This window comes from Scylla paramamosain, chromosome 1 (assembly GCF_035594125.1).
Source record: "Scylla paramamosain isolate STU-SP2022 chromosome 1, ASM3559412v1, whole genome shotgun sequence".
In the NCBI taxonomy this organism is placed as follows: domain Eukaryota; kingdom Metazoa; phylum Arthropoda; class Malacostraca; order Decapoda; family Portunidae; genus Scylla; species Scylla paramamosain.
In genome coordinates this window covers 3472501-3490323 of record NC_087151.1, presented here as the reverse complement: position 1 = coordinate 3490323, position 17823 = coordinate 3472501, and the positions used below count along the sequence as shown (strand labels likewise).

The 17823-nt window shown below is 38.5% G+C and overlaps 1 protein-coding gene across 1 annotated transcript; it reads right to left on the bottom strand.

Annotated features, from left to right (window-relative positions):
* Positions 1-1418: 1418 nt before the first annotated feature.
* Positions 1419-17182, bottom strand: LOC135104345 (glutamate receptor ionotropic, delta-2-like). The gene is made up of 14 exons (XM_064015397.1): positions 16843-17182; positions 16226-16460; positions 14496-14710; positions 7377-7646; positions 6582-6724; positions 6005-6130; positions 5692-5860; positions 5109-5350; positions 4419-4612; positions 3697-3933; positions 2988-3166; positions 2138-2306; positions 1751-1904; positions 1419-1453 (listed from the first exon to the last, which is right to left on the bottom strand). Exons 2-14 carry the CDS (start codon positions 16385-16387, stop codon positions 1449-1451), a joined length of 2265 nt encoding a protein of 754 aa, XP_063871467.1. The 5' UTR covers positions 16388-16460; positions 16843-17182; the 3' UTR covers positions 1419-1448.
* Positions 17183-17823: the final 641 nt, after the last annotated feature.

Sequence of the window (17823 nt, the reverse complement as noted above, 5' to 3'; positions counted from 1 at the left end):
CAGAGCACACGAGTAATTATATTATGGGAAAATATGAAGGCTGGGACAGTTTCATATAACGGGAAAATCCCCGGAGGGTGACCAAGTAGGCCCAAAGACGGAATCCAGCTGACGCTATGTCCACACTGTTGTGGTGTGTCTAGAGGGAACAGAGGATGCAGAGACTTGGAACACCTGACTATTTTAACCATGACCAGTCCAATGGTTTCTAATGATCCTTCTGATTCAACCGAAGAAAAATATGACATGGCACAATCTCGGAGAAAGTTGGATGAAGTGCTGTGACTGGCCAAATGGTCATATGATATGGCCTGCAGCACCAAAGAGGGCAAAAAAGCTACTTATGTCTGTGACTACTGTTTGTCTGATTAATAGTTTTGTGCTGAATTAACTATATCCGCGGGTCAGGTGTGGCCCATTGCTTTCCGTAAGCTGTTAATGATAGAGATTCCTAGATAAGCAGAGACATCAGTAGATTTGTCTATATCAAAGTAGGGACATTAGTACGAACAGAACAAGACTCAAAGACTTACAGAAGGACTTAGATAAAATGTGAGTGTCAGAAAAATTACACGAAATTCATCACCATTCACATGTCGGTAGAAATGCATTCTAAATGCCATTATAGGGTTTTCTTGAGTTAATGTAATTTTTCATAATTAGCGGGTCGAAAATCACCTGGAATTACTCACCTGCTGCAATTTGACATTTATTTGTCATGTTATATCTGACAGTAGAGGACTTTATGATGTCTGAGAATTGTCTCCAGTACTAAATGGATAAAGAAATGGCTACTTTTTCTTTCAACTCTTCCTTACGTGCACTCGCACAGTGGCAGTGCTCACCTGACGTTATCGCCAAGCTTCTTAGCTTTCAGTAACCTTTGCTATATATATATATATATATATATATATATATATATATATATATATATATATATATATATATATATATATATATATATATATATATATATATATATATATATATATATATATATATATATATATATATATATATATATTCCTTTTTTCACAGAGTTTAAAAAACATCGTCTTGCAATTCGACTTCAAACCTGACACTGTTTAAGCTTTCTGTGCCTTGCCACTGGATTCATTACTTGTATATATCGTTTATTATTAGTGTTCGAAAAAAAAATGTAAACCCAATAATATGATGAAATGTATCAAAAAGTTACCTACACTAAAATATATTTTTTACATTTTGTATTCTTAAGCTGAGTCTGCTGAGAGTTTTATTAGTGCAAACACGAGGAAATAATTTGGACTTTTCTCATGTAGTATGCAAACTGTGTATTGATTCCAGAACCATTTCGTATTTGAATATTGATGAATACGATTATGAATCTATATGATATGAATATGAATCTAGTCTGGTAATTAAAGGAATACATTGGAATTGTGCGTATTTTTATTTGCCCATTTCCATCAACCTGAAATGAAGATAGTTTGTGTTAGTGCCTTATTAATGAAGACACCAGAATCTCCGCACACTGCCTACTCATTGCACGGGTCCTTTGAAAACTGCGATATTCCGACTTCGACTTTAATAATTGATGTAACACCATAAGCCATATATACCTAATGATTTCTAAAAGAGACAAGTTAAACTGATTACATGTTGAATATAAATGAATAGAGATATATTGCCATTTCAATGAAAAAAAAGTTTGCTTGCTGAGGAAAGGAGGAAGAAAAACAAAAAGTGAATAAAACATGAAGTGGCTCACCTTTTGTTATGGCAGCCACTTCACGTGTGGTGTTGGTATGAGTGAAGGCTTGTTCGCACATCAAAGTAATCAGAGAGACTACAAAGCCTGCAAACAAGAAATAGAAAACTCCCTGCAGATGACTAAGTCCCAGCACCACTTCGCCGCTACCCAACTGTGAAAAGAAAGGGGAGATAAATATTTGATATGCCGTTGTGTGTGTGTGTGTGTGTGTGTGTGTGTGTGTATATATATATATATATATATATATATATATATATATATATATATATATATATATATATATATATATATATATATATATATATATATATATATATATAATTTTTTTTTTGTCTCGAAAGTTACATTCTCTTTCCTAGATTGAAAGTGGATACTACAACCTACATTGGGTAGTAATGCTTGTGTGACAGACGCATCCTGGCCTTCCTGAGAATTCTTCCGGGTTTCTCTGACGCGCTGCTTTATGACATCACTCAACCAGTAAGTAAGGATACCTGACTCCAGCAGGCACTGCTTCAGCCTCTTGATGGCATCCAGAAAGGGAGCGCCTCGCCTGATGGTGTGAGTTATAGTATTACCACCACTGCCATTAGTCGAGTGACAAACAGGGGGAGAGAGAGAGAGAGAGAGAGAGAGAGAGAGAGAGAGAGAGAGAGAGAGAGAGAGAGAGAGAGAGAGAGAGAGAGAGAGAGAGACTGGAAAATGAAATCTGGAGCCATATCAACAAGATCATGGCGATGGCTAGGGTTCCGTGGGAACGCTAATCTTTACCGATTCTGACCTTTTCCGCCGAAGAAAGAAGAAAGAAGAAAGAAGAGAGAGAGAGAGAGAGAGAGAGAGAGAGAGAGAGAGAGAGAGAGAGAGAGAGAGAGAGAGAGAGAGAGAGAGAGAGAGAGAGAAAGCTGAGCCGCAAGCAAAATTCCAACCTGCCATTTGTGAGCACTGCATGTAATTACCAATACGTACCACAGAGTCAAATGCCCTCACATCATTGATTGATTGAATTAATATATATATATATATATATATATATATATATATATATATATATATATATATATATATATATATATATATATATATATATATATATATATATATACGTTGAATGAATTCCAACTTCAAGCTTCAATTAAAGTTTTTTAAGGTGACATTCTAATGTTAATAACATTATAGTCGCCGCTACACTAATATTGCCAAGCGACTAATGTTTTTTCCCCGAAGCTATACTTGCCTGAAGCCCCAGGAGTACCCTCCAAATATCGGGTACCGCTTATTGGAGACGTAGAGTGGCGTGATGCCCCTCGCGTCGCTATAACGAGAGGCGATCCTTACGTCAATGTAATTTTTCCAGGTAATAAACGAGTGTCGACCCTTCAATACTTTCTGCAGGGCGTCCTCCAGGGTGTAGAACTGACCCAATGAATCAGAGGCTACGATAAGCATGAATCATATGAATAAACACATACACACACACACACACACACACTTAATTAAACAGGCTGATGATGCTTCATACGAGTACAACAAAAATGGTAGGAAGGGGGCGTGAATGCAACACGAGAAACAAGAGATGCCTTAAATAATAATGATGGAGATAATAACAACGATGATACTACTACTACTACCACTAATAATAATAATAATAATAATAATAATAATAATAATAATAATAATAATAATAATAATAATAATAATAACAATAATAACAACAGCAACAATAATAATAATAATGATAGTAACAATATTAATACTAATACTATCACAACTACTATAATAATCTCAATAACCTCCTAAACTAAATCTGATAAAGGCAGAAGTGGATGCTGGCAGGCTGGCATACGAGGCCGTCTCATATCACGCACACTACACTACCTCTCGCTAAATACAGATAACTAACGAGGTCAATCGCACGCGTATGAGGACTAGGACGAGCCACACACCTCCATCAGACGGTACACCTCCCTCACCACGGGACTCGGGCTGCCTAGGAAGAAGTCCCTGTCTGCCATGTTAAGCAGGCCTATCTCGGCGCTCCAGGACCAGCCTTCGAGCTCCAGCAGGTCATCGAAGGTGTTGACGGGGCGCGAGATGCCAGGCACGGTGAGGTGAGAGATGAGCGAGGAGCGATATGCCGTGGTGATTATGATGCACAACACCCACCACCATCCCACCATAACCTGTGTCAAGGAACACCACTTTGGTTGGTATTCAGATACGCTGTGCTCTCTCACCACAACTGCTTTCAAAGGCCACAGAGATGATTAGCTGGGTTGTCAAGAGTGTTTCTACTGTTAATAATGTAGAAATCTTGTTAACCTGCCACTGGAACCGTAAAAACAGCCTTAAAAACCTGTGTCACTGCAACCAGAGGTTTTTGATAGTCGGAATGCGGCCAAAAGTAGTCCTTTGTCATTTCTCAGATTTGCATTAGGGATGTTGTTGTTTGCGTTTTCTTATCTCTTGTCATCTTTTAAAAGACTGATCTTAGTTAGCAGTGCCATTACATATATAAGCTTACATATGATTTCAGATTTTCTTTTGTCTGGAGGATTTAAACACACACACACACACACACACACACACACACACACACACACACACACACACACACACACACACACACACACACACACACACTGATTTTAGTCGAAGTATTCCTGACCTGAGCAGAAAGGTTGGTTGGTGGAGGGTGGGGCGGATCCTCCAGCAGGGCACCAAACCCGTACAAGATGGCTGAGGTTAGACTGCTCCATCTCACCTCTCTGTCCCTCCTTATCCAGGTCCACGCCTTGAGCATCGCCCACAGCAGCACGCCCCACACTACCACCATGCTCAGTAGTGTCAGCCACAATTCATCTGCATCACATCAATTATGACAACATAGGATCTCATTCTCAAGCGTTTCGGCGCCTCATCTCTGCTACTTCTGACAGGCTACAGTAGGTGGTATACTGTTATTGGGATTTTCAGGGTTTTCATGAATACAGGGTTATTGTAACAAGGATTCTGGGTCATCAACGTGAAAAGTACCCATGAGCACCTGAAAAGGAAGCATATACGAAGCGTTTCAGAAGACAGGCCACCCACAAAATAAACGGGTAACGTAGTCTCGTATCTGGCTGCAGGTTTAAAGGTCAGCAACCACATTGAAACCACTCACCGTGAAACACTGGGAAACTATGAAGCCAACTGTAAGAAGCTAATACTTCTATGGGAAGACAGCCTTAGATTCAAGCCCCCCTGACCCCACTAAACATCAGGAAGGACCCAATGAGCCATGATCAATCACCGACAGACTTTTTTTTTTTTCTCTCTCTCTCGTTATTCTTTTTTGCTCCCACTCATCAGTTACCTCTGAATGACTTCACAAAAGCCCAGTGCTGGGTAGCGGGTCGAGGCTTGAGCGAAATTATTACAAAGGCTCCTTCGCCGTAGATTCTGGAATGGTCCATGACTTCGAGGCGATCTGGAGTCGGGGTCAGCACCATGGACAGGTCACCCTCCTCTCGCTCCAGACTTCCTACAATGCCGGTGAAATGGCCGGAATCGTCCCTCACGCCCCACTGTCCGTCTGGAGGCTCTCTCACCACATACCTGAAGCCATTGATGAGCTCAGTCATCATTGTTCATTGTTTGAAGACTAAATCATTAAACTAAAGATATATATATATATATATATATATATATATATATATATATATATATATATATATATATATATATATATATATATATATATATATATATATATATATATATATATATATATCTTTATTTATTTATTTATTTTTTTCACTTAAAATTCAAATCGAAACAAATGAATTATGATAATGATCTTAGATTTCTTCTTTCTTGTAAAACTGTTCATTTAACGAAAGTCAATGGACATAAACAAATGTGGGTGTTAATATAGGCCAGGGAAGGAGGCACATTACGAGAAGTTAAGGTGACTGGCGATGGCGTCCACCATGCGGAAATCGAGGCAGTCTTTGGGCAGCACCTTGCCCCCGGGCTGATGGTTTGGACTCCGGTGGTAGTCCACGTGGGGAAAATAATCCATCGTTATTACCGTCAAAAGAGATCCCCAGAGGTTCACCAGGCGCCCTGAAGCACGTGAGCATGGCCGTGAGAAGCAGTTGTACACAAGAGAGCTGCTTCAAACAATGTATACATAGTAAGCCACGTGGGTGAAGCTAACAAAGTGATACTGATATATTTACACATGGGAAGCTTGGCACCCAAACATACCAAGGAGTAGACGCTGTTTCACGTGCAGCTGTAGTGTTGCCTTCTCGCGCAGGAGTAACTCAGTTCTTCGCTCCCTCGTTGGACAAAACAAGCAACGGCGGTATAATTCCATTGTCCGGCCTTTATCTGTACCAGAATAAAAAAGAAAAGCTAACTGACGAATGACGAGGCTGCACATGCGACGCTGAAAACTAAGTGTACCAACACACACACACACACACACACACACTCTCTCTCTCTCTCTCTCTCTCTCTCTCTCTCTCTCTCTCTCTCTCTCTCTCTCTCTCTCTAGTTTCACAGTTGACCTATAGTTAACATTCTAGAGATGACAGCGGATAACTTCAGCTCAAGGTGGGAATAGCCTATGACATTATTTTCACTGTTGCCACGAGTTCTTATCATGTAAGTACTTAATGGGTCCAATACATAAATAAGACTTTCATTTTAAATAGACAACGAGAAAGGATACTCCACATTTCATTCGTAAAGTAAATTTTTCATTAAACAAGTGTAATACTTTATAAGCAAAATACACAATGTGCTGTTTCCTAGGGGCTCGCGTGATTGCTACCCCTACCTGCAGGTAAGAGTAGCAGCAGGAAGAGGTGCCTTATGTTGCGGAGGCTTGGATGCTGCAGGAGAAGAGTCCCGGACGTGTCCCAGCCCACCACGAGCACACGAGTCTCAGGTAATATCCACAAACCCGACTTTTCCAAGAATCTTGAAATAGAATAAACAGGTAATTTAAGAGTGAACAAACATTCTCAATCTTTCATGCCATATTCTGGTAAACGCTGGTACTCCCTGCCTACTTCTATAATTATTTCCTCATTCCTATGTCTGGAACTTTTTCAAGAGGAAGAGTTTCCAGACACTTCAAATTTTGGCCTGTTACCTCAGTGAGCCTTTTATCTTCCTTTTGTTGCCCTTTGCCAGTGACCCTCTTTTATATATATATATATATATATATATATATATAAAGCAAATATTTAGAGATGAGCAAACGTGTGGACATCACAAAATATGAGGCCACATGAATCTCCCATGCGCCTACATGGACGCTTTCACCACCAAGGTAAATATGTAATGGAGTTTTTGTAATCACATTCATCTCAAAAGTATCTATTTTATCCTTATTATTCTGTTAGTGTCGTCACGGTTGTGCGGGTGAAGGAATTTAGAAGAGATGTTTATCAAAATTACGTCGCAATTAACGTTATCTCTCTCTCTCTCTCTCTCTCTCTCTCTCTCTCTCTCTCTCTCTCTCTCTCTCTCTCTCGAATGTAACACACACACACACAGACACACACACACACACACACACACACACACACACACACATGCAAATATTGCAGATCATTGCCACACTGACCTTTTTATGCCTTGGTTGCTATTCTTGAAACTGGCGTTAATATCTTTCCTCCCTCCCTCATTATGACCGTCAGTGCCACTAGTGTTATTGCTGCCTTCACGTTTATTGTTCAAGATATCATTAGTATCAGGCACCTCAGCCAGGAAAAAGACCAAGGTCCAGCAAGCGGCGCCTCCATCACGGGTCAGCCTGGGCACAATCAGAGAGGTGGAGAGAGACGACGTGTCCTCCATCACGACCACCCCGCCGCTCCCTCCGTCACGCAGCTCACTGAAGTCACAGTACATCTGTCAACTAGTACATGTCCGGTACACACTTAATGGGATTATACATTATCTCACAACACTTGCCTAAAAAAAAAAAAAAAAAAAAAAAAAAAAAAAAAAAAAAAAATATATATATATATATATATATATATATATATATATATATATATATATATATATATATATATATATATATATATATATATATATATATATATATAAAATGTTAGTCAATATGTAAATCCGGACAATTTGTAAAGCGACTGAACTTTTAAGACAATATGTGAATTGTCTGGTTCAGCCAGTCAGTTTAGAAATCAGCTAGAAATCGCAGACAATTTACAAAGTGACTAAAATTCCAATAAATTTTCTTAGCATACTGACTAATATAAGGAAGTGTACTGACAGAAAAACAAACAGTATTCTTGAGTAAAATTTTATTTTCTAAAACCTACGTGACGATAGAATGTGATAATAAAAAAATGAAAGAATAAAATGTGACATTAAAGTAAAACATTAAATCTTACAGGTCAAACTAGAGTGGCACCGGCTATTGCACTTGTAACTTTCTTTATAACATTTACAGCTATTTGTTTGGCACTATTTCTTACTCACAGTGCAATTGTACTTAGCATAACCTTAACCACCAAACCTAAATGACTGCTGCACTGCCTGATGAAGTCCTATTTCCTTCCTGTTTCCTACTTTCCTATATATTCAGATTATTGAATCATATGTGCTACTGTTAATGACGAAAACCATCTGTGGTAGAGCTGAAGGTAGCTCTGAGAATAATAATACTGTGTTAGTCTGTTTGTTTTTCATGGATTCTTGTAGGAATATTGGCAGATGTGGCACGCGGCTGCCTGTCCTCTCCGATCCCTGTCTTCCACCTTTAAGTTAACCTGCTCACAGGATGTTTAGGCGACCAACATACATACATACATACATACACACACACACACACACACACACACACACATATATATATATATATATATATATATATATATATATATATATATATATATATATATATATATATATATATATATATATATATATATATATATATATATATATATATATATATATATATATATATATATATATATATATATATATATATATATATATATATATATATATATATATATATATATATATATATATATATATATATATATATATATATATATATATATATATATATAAGTTTTATTACACTTTGGGCCACTAAAGACTACTGCCTAGTGACAATCGCTGTAAAATGTTGTAAAGGCACAGCACACACTTCATTGAGAGAGAGAGAGAGAGAGAGAGAGAGAGAGAGAGAGAGAGAGAGAGAGAGAGAGAGAGTTTGTTCAGGCTTTAAGTTAAATGATTTGACCTAAATATTACTAACTGAGAACACGCTTCATCGTGAATGACGCTTATCGAGTGGTTCGGTGGTAAACAACAGTAAACCCGTCGAACTGTTTACTCTTGGGCTGAGACCACGTGATTTGTTATGGGCGCTGGCTGGCGTGACTGATGTTCCGGCACAGAGTCATCAAGGCGGGGCGGCACACTAATATTTACCCCAGACAAACCAACCAAACTCTGTACACGGAGTAGGCTCGTCCATTTCGTGAATGATATTTGTGCTCTTGATTTATATCTTTGACTTTTTGTGATAGAGATTCGTACAACTCATACAACCAAAAATGCTGATCAGCTACTGAGAAGTTAATGATAATCTACGAAAAAAAAAAAAAAAAACTATACACTAAATCCGAAATTGTTGGCTGGTTTTACAAAGTGATCTCTAGAAATCGCAGAGAGAAAGAAAGAAAAAAAAATAAAGGAAAGAAAGAAAGAGAGGGTGAAGGAAAAGAAAGATAGAAAACAGACAGAAAGAAAGAGAGAAAGAAAGAAAGAAAGACTGACAGAAAGAAAGAAAAGATTCCGCATGCCGATGAACAGTTGGCAGCTGTGTACAACCTTCTCTTGCGCGGAAAGTCAGTGACTTAAGTAAATAAAACGTGATTACCTGGCTAGACACGAAGGTTTTGACAGCAGAAAGAGAATCACAGAATACGAGTATGTCTCCACGTGAGAAGGAATTATACGAAACTTCAAAGGTGTGGCCGTGTGCGTCATTCATCGCTTCGTCAGTGGTGTACATGAGGGAAAAGAGCAAAGGGTGCGCCTTTTTCATCAAAGGATGACGTACATCAAATTAAAGAAGGATAAACACCAATGAAAATAAGAAAAAAGAAAGACCGAACTGTAAGCGCAGCATTGTCTTACAAGCGGCAGTGAGTGCGTGATTTCAGCACCACATCCATCTTCCCGAGAAGGGTTACAATGCCTGCAAATTTACCGTGCCAGTAGTCACCTTAGAATAAAAATATTTTATGTGTGAGAATATAATTCATATGCTAAGGTTGAGCTACTGCATACATTTTGTTATTCGATTCGTTATAAAACAGAGGTTACATAATGAATAACTATTGGGCAAAGGCATGAAAATTTATTTTGGTATATATTTCATTATGATATTGCGTACATACCTATATACATGGTTAATTTTTACGAACGTATTATATATATATATATATATATATATATATATATATATATATATATATATATATATATATATATATATATATATATATATATATATATATATATATATATATATATATATATATATATATATATATATATATATATATATATATATATATATATATATATATATATATATATATTGTAAAATGCTATACCCTTATATACTTGCACATTAGAATCATGTAGTCAGCAAATAGGTAGGGAACATAAGACGAGGGATAGTAACCTCACTGCCCCGGTGTGTGGTGTGTGAGTTGTCTCAGGCCATGACAATCTCAGGCAATCGCTATGACCAACAGACGATCTTGGTTGAGGTGAGTAGTGAAGAGATGGGTGCCAGGGTGTTTGTTCCCTAGGCGTCATGATATCTACGTAATAAACACGAGCCGCTTCGATAATAGTAATTCTTAACCATCGTTAATTGTTCAGAAATATACACGAGCTACTTCGTCAATCACAGATTGCTCATGAATCCGTCGTCAGAGGAACAGTGCAGGCGATAAACCAGTAGTTGAAAAAAAAAATGCTGATAAAGGATAGTGACGCACTAAATAGTTCATAAATCTGCTGGCGCAGGCTGTCTTTGTACAGAGAAGTAGATACGAGTATTATCCTCGTAAAATGAGTTCATTACATTCTGACAGCAGTAGAGGTAGTCAAATAAACCCAGTAGTTTGGCAGTTTTTGTTTCCTAAGAGAGGTCGCCCTATAGCTGGCTTACACTCTTTTTAAATACGCTAATTTATATTAGTATGTATATCTAATAGGGTATGAGCTGATCACGAGGTGATTGTTGATCTTAGCGCTGGATGATGTTAACAAATCCGTAAGTCCCGGTTTGAATCCGGGTTAGTGCAGTCGGCGCACAGCTCACCCAGCTGTTTATCTTTGCTTCAAATTGGTCAATAAATTGGTATCTGGGAAAACCCGAAGGTAAATTGTGAAATTCGGATGTCACAGTGGCCCTGTTTGCAATAGTGAGGAACATCCTCCACTACAGGCTAAAAATAGGAGACGAGGATGAACGTTGAGACGAATTGCAGCTACAGCGCTTATTCCCAACTTTACCTTTGCTTTACCACTACTGTGGAGGTAAGGTGCGGACAGACTCTGCAGGCAGGACAGCTATGTGTGGCTTTTATTTCGAAAAAAAAAAAAGTTGTGTGGGTGCGTTGCGGTGCGAGGGCATGTGGTACAGCTGTGATAAGAGTGCAGGTCACATGTAAAAAAATAAACAAATAAAATAAAATAAAGTAGACAAATAATATGATAATAAAGTGGCTGCGGAACTGTGAGGGCATTGCCATACAGATAGGGGACGTGTGACGCTCAGGCTCTCGCGTAGATCTCTGACACACACACACACACACACTTTTTACTGAGACTATATATTTGGGAGGTACCTGATCCAGCAGAGCTGTGTGAGGAATGAGTGCCACAGTTGGTTTCCTTTCATTCATTGCATTGCAGGTATAAACACAATAGAACGCATGGCAACACTGAAAGCAAACATATCTACTCGCATGTTGGATATCGGTAAGAACAAATAACTAGTACTATGCCAAATATAAAAATGTTAGCTCCTATACATGAATACCAAAACTATAAAAGTACACAGGATGTTTTTGTTTTAAACATTGCACGTTAGACCAGAAATACGCATGCTGCCCCTTCCCTTCCCTTATCCCTACATGAGGTGTACTGTTGGTGTGTCAGTTTCAGAGATTTCAGAGATCTTCAAAGACTTGATGGCATTCCCATTATAATAGTTAATCTAACATCTTACAATGTAAGTAGGAGTATTTCTGTATGGTGTGTCTGTAAGGTTTCTTAATGCTCTTCACAAGGATCGTGGGAAGGGTCGCGTGGGGTTTCATGAGACACTGACTGAGGAAAGGAAAACACGACCGAAAGATTTCTTAGTTCAAGATTTGTCTGGATGCTTACTATATGAAATATTACGATTTGGTTAACCGCATGGTGTGATGGGCTCATTAAACGTGGGATTTGCAAATGTGTGCAGTAGAGGATGTGACTTCCAAGTTACTTTCCTTGCGTATCTTGTATTATCATTACAATATATAAACACAATGTTAACAATCGGCTAAGGCTTTTAATTCTTAATGTATACTTCTAAGTACTAGACAGCAGAGGTCCTATAGAGCTGTAGTGAAGCATGTTGCACGGTAGTGGTGATGAGCTAGGGTGAGGAGGACGCTACTCCTCAAACAAAATCAATTGCCGGGTGCGGAGGTCCAATTCGCAACCTTTCAGCTACGAGTCCAAGAGCGTTACTGCTATGAATAACCATGGGGTGCCTCGAAGTAACTGTGTGCCAAAGTAACAACCATTCTGTGACTAAACTAACATTGTTACGTGCATGACACTACAGGCACGTGACATGCTTCTCAGATGTTGATCTTGAGTGAAGGAGACCAAGGAAATATTCACATTCATAGGTAACAGGTTAATTTTTCCTGTCAAAAGTTGTTCGTATTAGGAAACGTGACCAGTAAGGGACACTTATCTGAAAAAAACCCTGGAGAACAGAGTGGCTGGTAAGATAAGGAACACGAATGCTTCTCATGAAATTTAATGCTGACCCTTGAATGTGAGGAGCTTATTAGCTAATAACTTATAATGAATATTCTCTCCAATTAAATATTCATGTTATGGATCTCCCTATGAGGAAGTGCATAATGTGTGGATACGCATTATCAATGCTAAACATTAACTGCGCTCGCCCGACCAAACAAAGGATGTGAAAAAAAATCAGCATTATAAATGAAATGGATCAAATAACTGCATAACGTCACCGAGACATGCGATTATTAGACGCGTGTCCCATAAGAAATGACACAGACCAGTCTACTGTTGTGGAGTAGCGGTGATTATCAGACTCCGCGCCTGTGAGCATATAGTGCATTATTTGTAGCGGGGGTGAAAAGGTTTGCATGACTTGCCTCAAAACAAGACAACACCGTGCAGTGGTCACGGTAACTCTGGCAGTCATGTCTTTAGGGACGCTTTGGCATTGTCTTACTCTACAATGAAACTTTGGACCAGTAAAATATGTCGCAACTTCAATATATGGTGTAATAATGGTGTATTGTAAGTTAATATAGTGAAACAATGAACAGTAGTGGTCAAAAACAGGTCCCCTCCGGTGGAAATAAATTCTATGGACGCAGCGCGCGCATTTTCACTCAAGCAGCACAGTGTGCGGCTCTGCGCCACGTTGTCGTCTCAACAGATGTGACTCCGTGAGAGTTAGTGTCATTTTTATACCTTCTTTAAATGATGCTTTAGCATTATTTAAGGAAAAAAAGAAAAAAATCAGCCGAAGCGATTACTGTCACACAGGCCGGCCACACCAGCAGGAAATCAACGCTGCAATAGACATGGGCATGTGGTGCAGGTTATGATTTTTTTTTTTAACTTCAGTATATGATGTCTTAACACCATTTATGCAGCTAGAGAGATCAAACAAAGCGGTCGACGAGAGAGAGAGAGAGAGAGAGAGAGAGAGAGAGAGAGAGAGAGAGAGAGAGAGAGAGAGAGAGAGAGAGAGAGAGAGAGAGAGTGTGTGTGTGTGTGTGTGTGTGTGTGTGTGTGTGTGTGTGTATATATATATATATATATATATATATATATATATATATATATATATATATATATATATATATATATATATATATATATATATATATATATATATATATATATATATATATATATATATATATATATATATATATATATATATATATATATATATATATATATATATATATATATATATATATGTATATATAAAAACACACACACACACACACACACACACACACTGACGAGACAAAATTTTGTAGGCTGCAAATGGAATCACAGCACTAGGGAGGAAAAGTCTACGGTACCTATGCAGCACACAATATATTTCATTGAAGGAGAGGCGCAGGCATCTCTAAATCAGTGCACGTGTGCGAGTCCACCGGAGAATTAATGTTTTAAGGCTCACTACGAATGCTACAGTGGATACATGACTGAGGTTGAAGTGTGTCATTGATGAGGTGAGGAGAAGTACATTCACAATTAAAAGTGTTGTCCACTCAGCAAAAGCTGCTCCAGTGAGGTGTCTGGGGTGCTGGGCCGCTGCTGGTGCATGGACGTCCCGTTCAGGTTTCCAGGTTCCTATGCCCTATTAGATAAGTTACAAGATGTATAGATAGGTACTCACCTAAGGACATGAGAGAGCATGTCAGTCACTGGCGTGGATGTGACCAGCAGCAGGCGACACTCGCCCAGCCCTTGCATCACCATCGACACCACACCACCCACCGCTGCCTCCATGTTGTCTTGCTGTACTCTTTGTGCAGGTAGTGGTGACATCCCTCCTGAAGCAACGGTGAGGCTAAGGAGGCCAACCGTCACCTCGATGAAAGTGTTCCATATCTGTTGGCGAAAAAAACAAGAGTTGTATGACGTGTTTGCTGATTCCTACAAAATTTAGATAACCAAACGATGACCATATCATTAGGAGACAGTTTCGCTATTATGGTTTAAGATAATCGATATTTTTATTTTTCTTAGTTAGTGGAGGCTTGTGATAATTCATTTGACAATATACTTTGCAGTGCATGAAGAACCGTGCACGTCTCTCCTCCACTGTCCTTCACTAAGGACTGGCAAAGGGCTGGCTCACCACCATGTCCACGTTTGTACGAGTAGTCCAGGCGCCTCCCCCTTCTTATCGAACTACTTAATACCTAATGTGTGTTGTGTGAGCAGTCCTAAGTGCCACCGTGACTCTCTGGATTGAAGACCAATGTATGCATCACAAAGAATCAGACATCAAACAATAGTGACTTGCGCTGCAATTAAACCGATAGAACCTTATATATATATATATATATATATATATATATATATATATATATATATATATATATATATATATATATATATATATATATATATATATATATATATATACTCGTATTGTGTGATTGTTGTTCCCTTAATGCATGCATACATTTTTGTCTACATAAGAGACATAGAGAACAGTTGTGACTTCGTCTACAGGTGACGCTGCAAAAGTCAGGGTTACGCTATGGATGGTAGCAAATTATTAACAGAGATGCGAATGCTTTCTTAGTTTCCCCTCACTCCAGGAAAGTTTGTCTTAAAACCAGGTAGTTAAAGAAAACCATACATAATATTTCAACACATACTATACTACATTTGCCTTCTGCCTTACATCTAGTTTTATTTACAGCAGGTCTCTAAAATGACATGCGTACACAAGTAATCAAGGTGTTAGTTTCTATGCCCTATTGTTATTCATTGGGCGTGCACATACGCATATCAATCACAGCTTACAGTTAATACCGTCAGCAAAACTACCTACACTACTTGCATTCCGTCGCCTGAGGATGAGCTGTCTTCATGTCTTCATATTTGGTTAGTTTTGCTGTGACCTGCAACATGCAAAACCTGTGACATACAACACAAAGCTTAATTATTATTGTTATTATCATTATTGTTATTATTATTATTATTATTATTATTATTATTATTATTATTATTATTATTATTATTATTATTATCATTATTATTATTTATTTATTTATTTCTTTTCTTTTCTTTTCTTTTCTTTTTTTTTTTTCTTTCTTTATTTATTACCTGAAGACAGCTACTTTGCATCCAGATTTATAGTACATATGTGAACCACGGTAGGGACTCAGAGTGATGCTTGATGTGACTCGTACTCTTGAACCGACTGGACTATTCCACAAGTCTCCAAGAAGCAAGTAACATGAACTCTTCGAACACTGCCACACCCTGAAATGAAGCAGCGCCATCTGGTCTACGCAAACTGTCCTGCGAATTTGTCCAGAGGTTGTGCTGGAGCCTTGTCCAAGCAATCATTATTGGTGTATGTCTATATCATAGAGAAATTACTCTTACCAGATAGCAAACGTCGCTTTTATTGAGCAAAGATCGTCGTCCTTGTCGTCGTCTTCGTTGTCGTCTTTGTGGGTGCCTTGGTTCAGCAGGGGACGTGCAGCCACAGCCTCCACCATGAGTCACGGCACCTTGCCAAAACAATGACGCGATTTGCCTGCACATTTTTCACTTTCATCGCCGCCTACCTCTTCTCAAAGGACTGAAGTTATATATAGGTGGCTATAAAGTTTCACATCTGCAGACAAACACCATGATAGACTTTGCTTTTCAAAACACGCTGGACAAGAGCGTCATCACTAAATATAAATGTTTTCCATTCCACATTGATATACATTTCTATAGCTATAGACAATCTTTTCTTAATTTCAGTTTTGGTACAAGTGATTATATCAAGGCGTGCGTCACTGTATAGACTCTTGTAAGCATGTCACATGCAGGAAATCCTTGCTTTATCTCTGAGTCTAATGGACCTTTAAGAAGTCACATGAATGAATACCATTAAGAAACCCACTCTGGTATTTGTAATTCATTCACTGAGGCAGTACACATGCAGGTTCTCTGAAATTTTAGTTTACTGTGAGTTTCTAGAATCTAGAGGCGAGATTAGATAATGCTACCTTGGCCGTGGGACGGATGAACAGGTCTGCTGGCTAATATTTGATCGGTCTCATGATCCAATAATGGTGCAACATTGAACTATGTTGGTAAAATTCAAGTTAAACTGCAGGCACACCACAGTAAATTCGGAATGTAGAGGCAATGTACCGAGTCAAAGCTGCCACTCGTCCCCTGCAATGTTTACATTTCCACCAAGATGGCCGGGCGCCAGTGTCTCAGCGGCCACACGCATCAAACCAGTCTAGTCCATTTAAGGTAATAAATGGGTGAACAACAACAACAACAACAATAGCAATAATGGTTATCCTAATTTGTTACATTTAATCGGCACACAAAATTAAATGTAGTTACTTGCCTACGAGTTACTTAGCATGGCCACCGTCTTTCCTTTGTTATCACACATGCTGCTATAGTTGTAGAATATCGTAGAAAAAAATATAGTTATTTCACATACTTCACTATTGACAGAGAGTAATGAAGAGGTATTTCTGTTATCCATGAACGAGAAGAATCTTTCATCACAACTGATCAGACAGCAGTAGTTGACTGAAATAGACGCAGTTAGTGCAGTGTCAATAGGGAACTTTAAAGGAATATTAGATAAATGTATGGATAAGAGTGATGGATAGATATAAATAACGTTTTTTTTTTTTTTTTTTTTTTTTTTTTATACAGGGACTGCCATTTGTAGGCATACTGGCTTCTGGCAGCTTCCCTCATTTTCTTCCCTTAATGATACTTAGCGTGCACGTCGACACTAAGAGAGAGAAAACAACAACAGCAACCTCAAACAGTATTGCTTGCCTATGCATGATGGGCGGGACCCCAAAATATTAGTGAGTCAGCAAAGAGAAGGGCAGGGAGGTGGCGATGGCGATGGCGGGTGAGGGGAGCCGAGACGCTGCCGCACACCTGCCCCGAGCCTCAAGGTTAATTATCCACTTTTATCATGGATATTTTTACCCTGCCTTATATATATA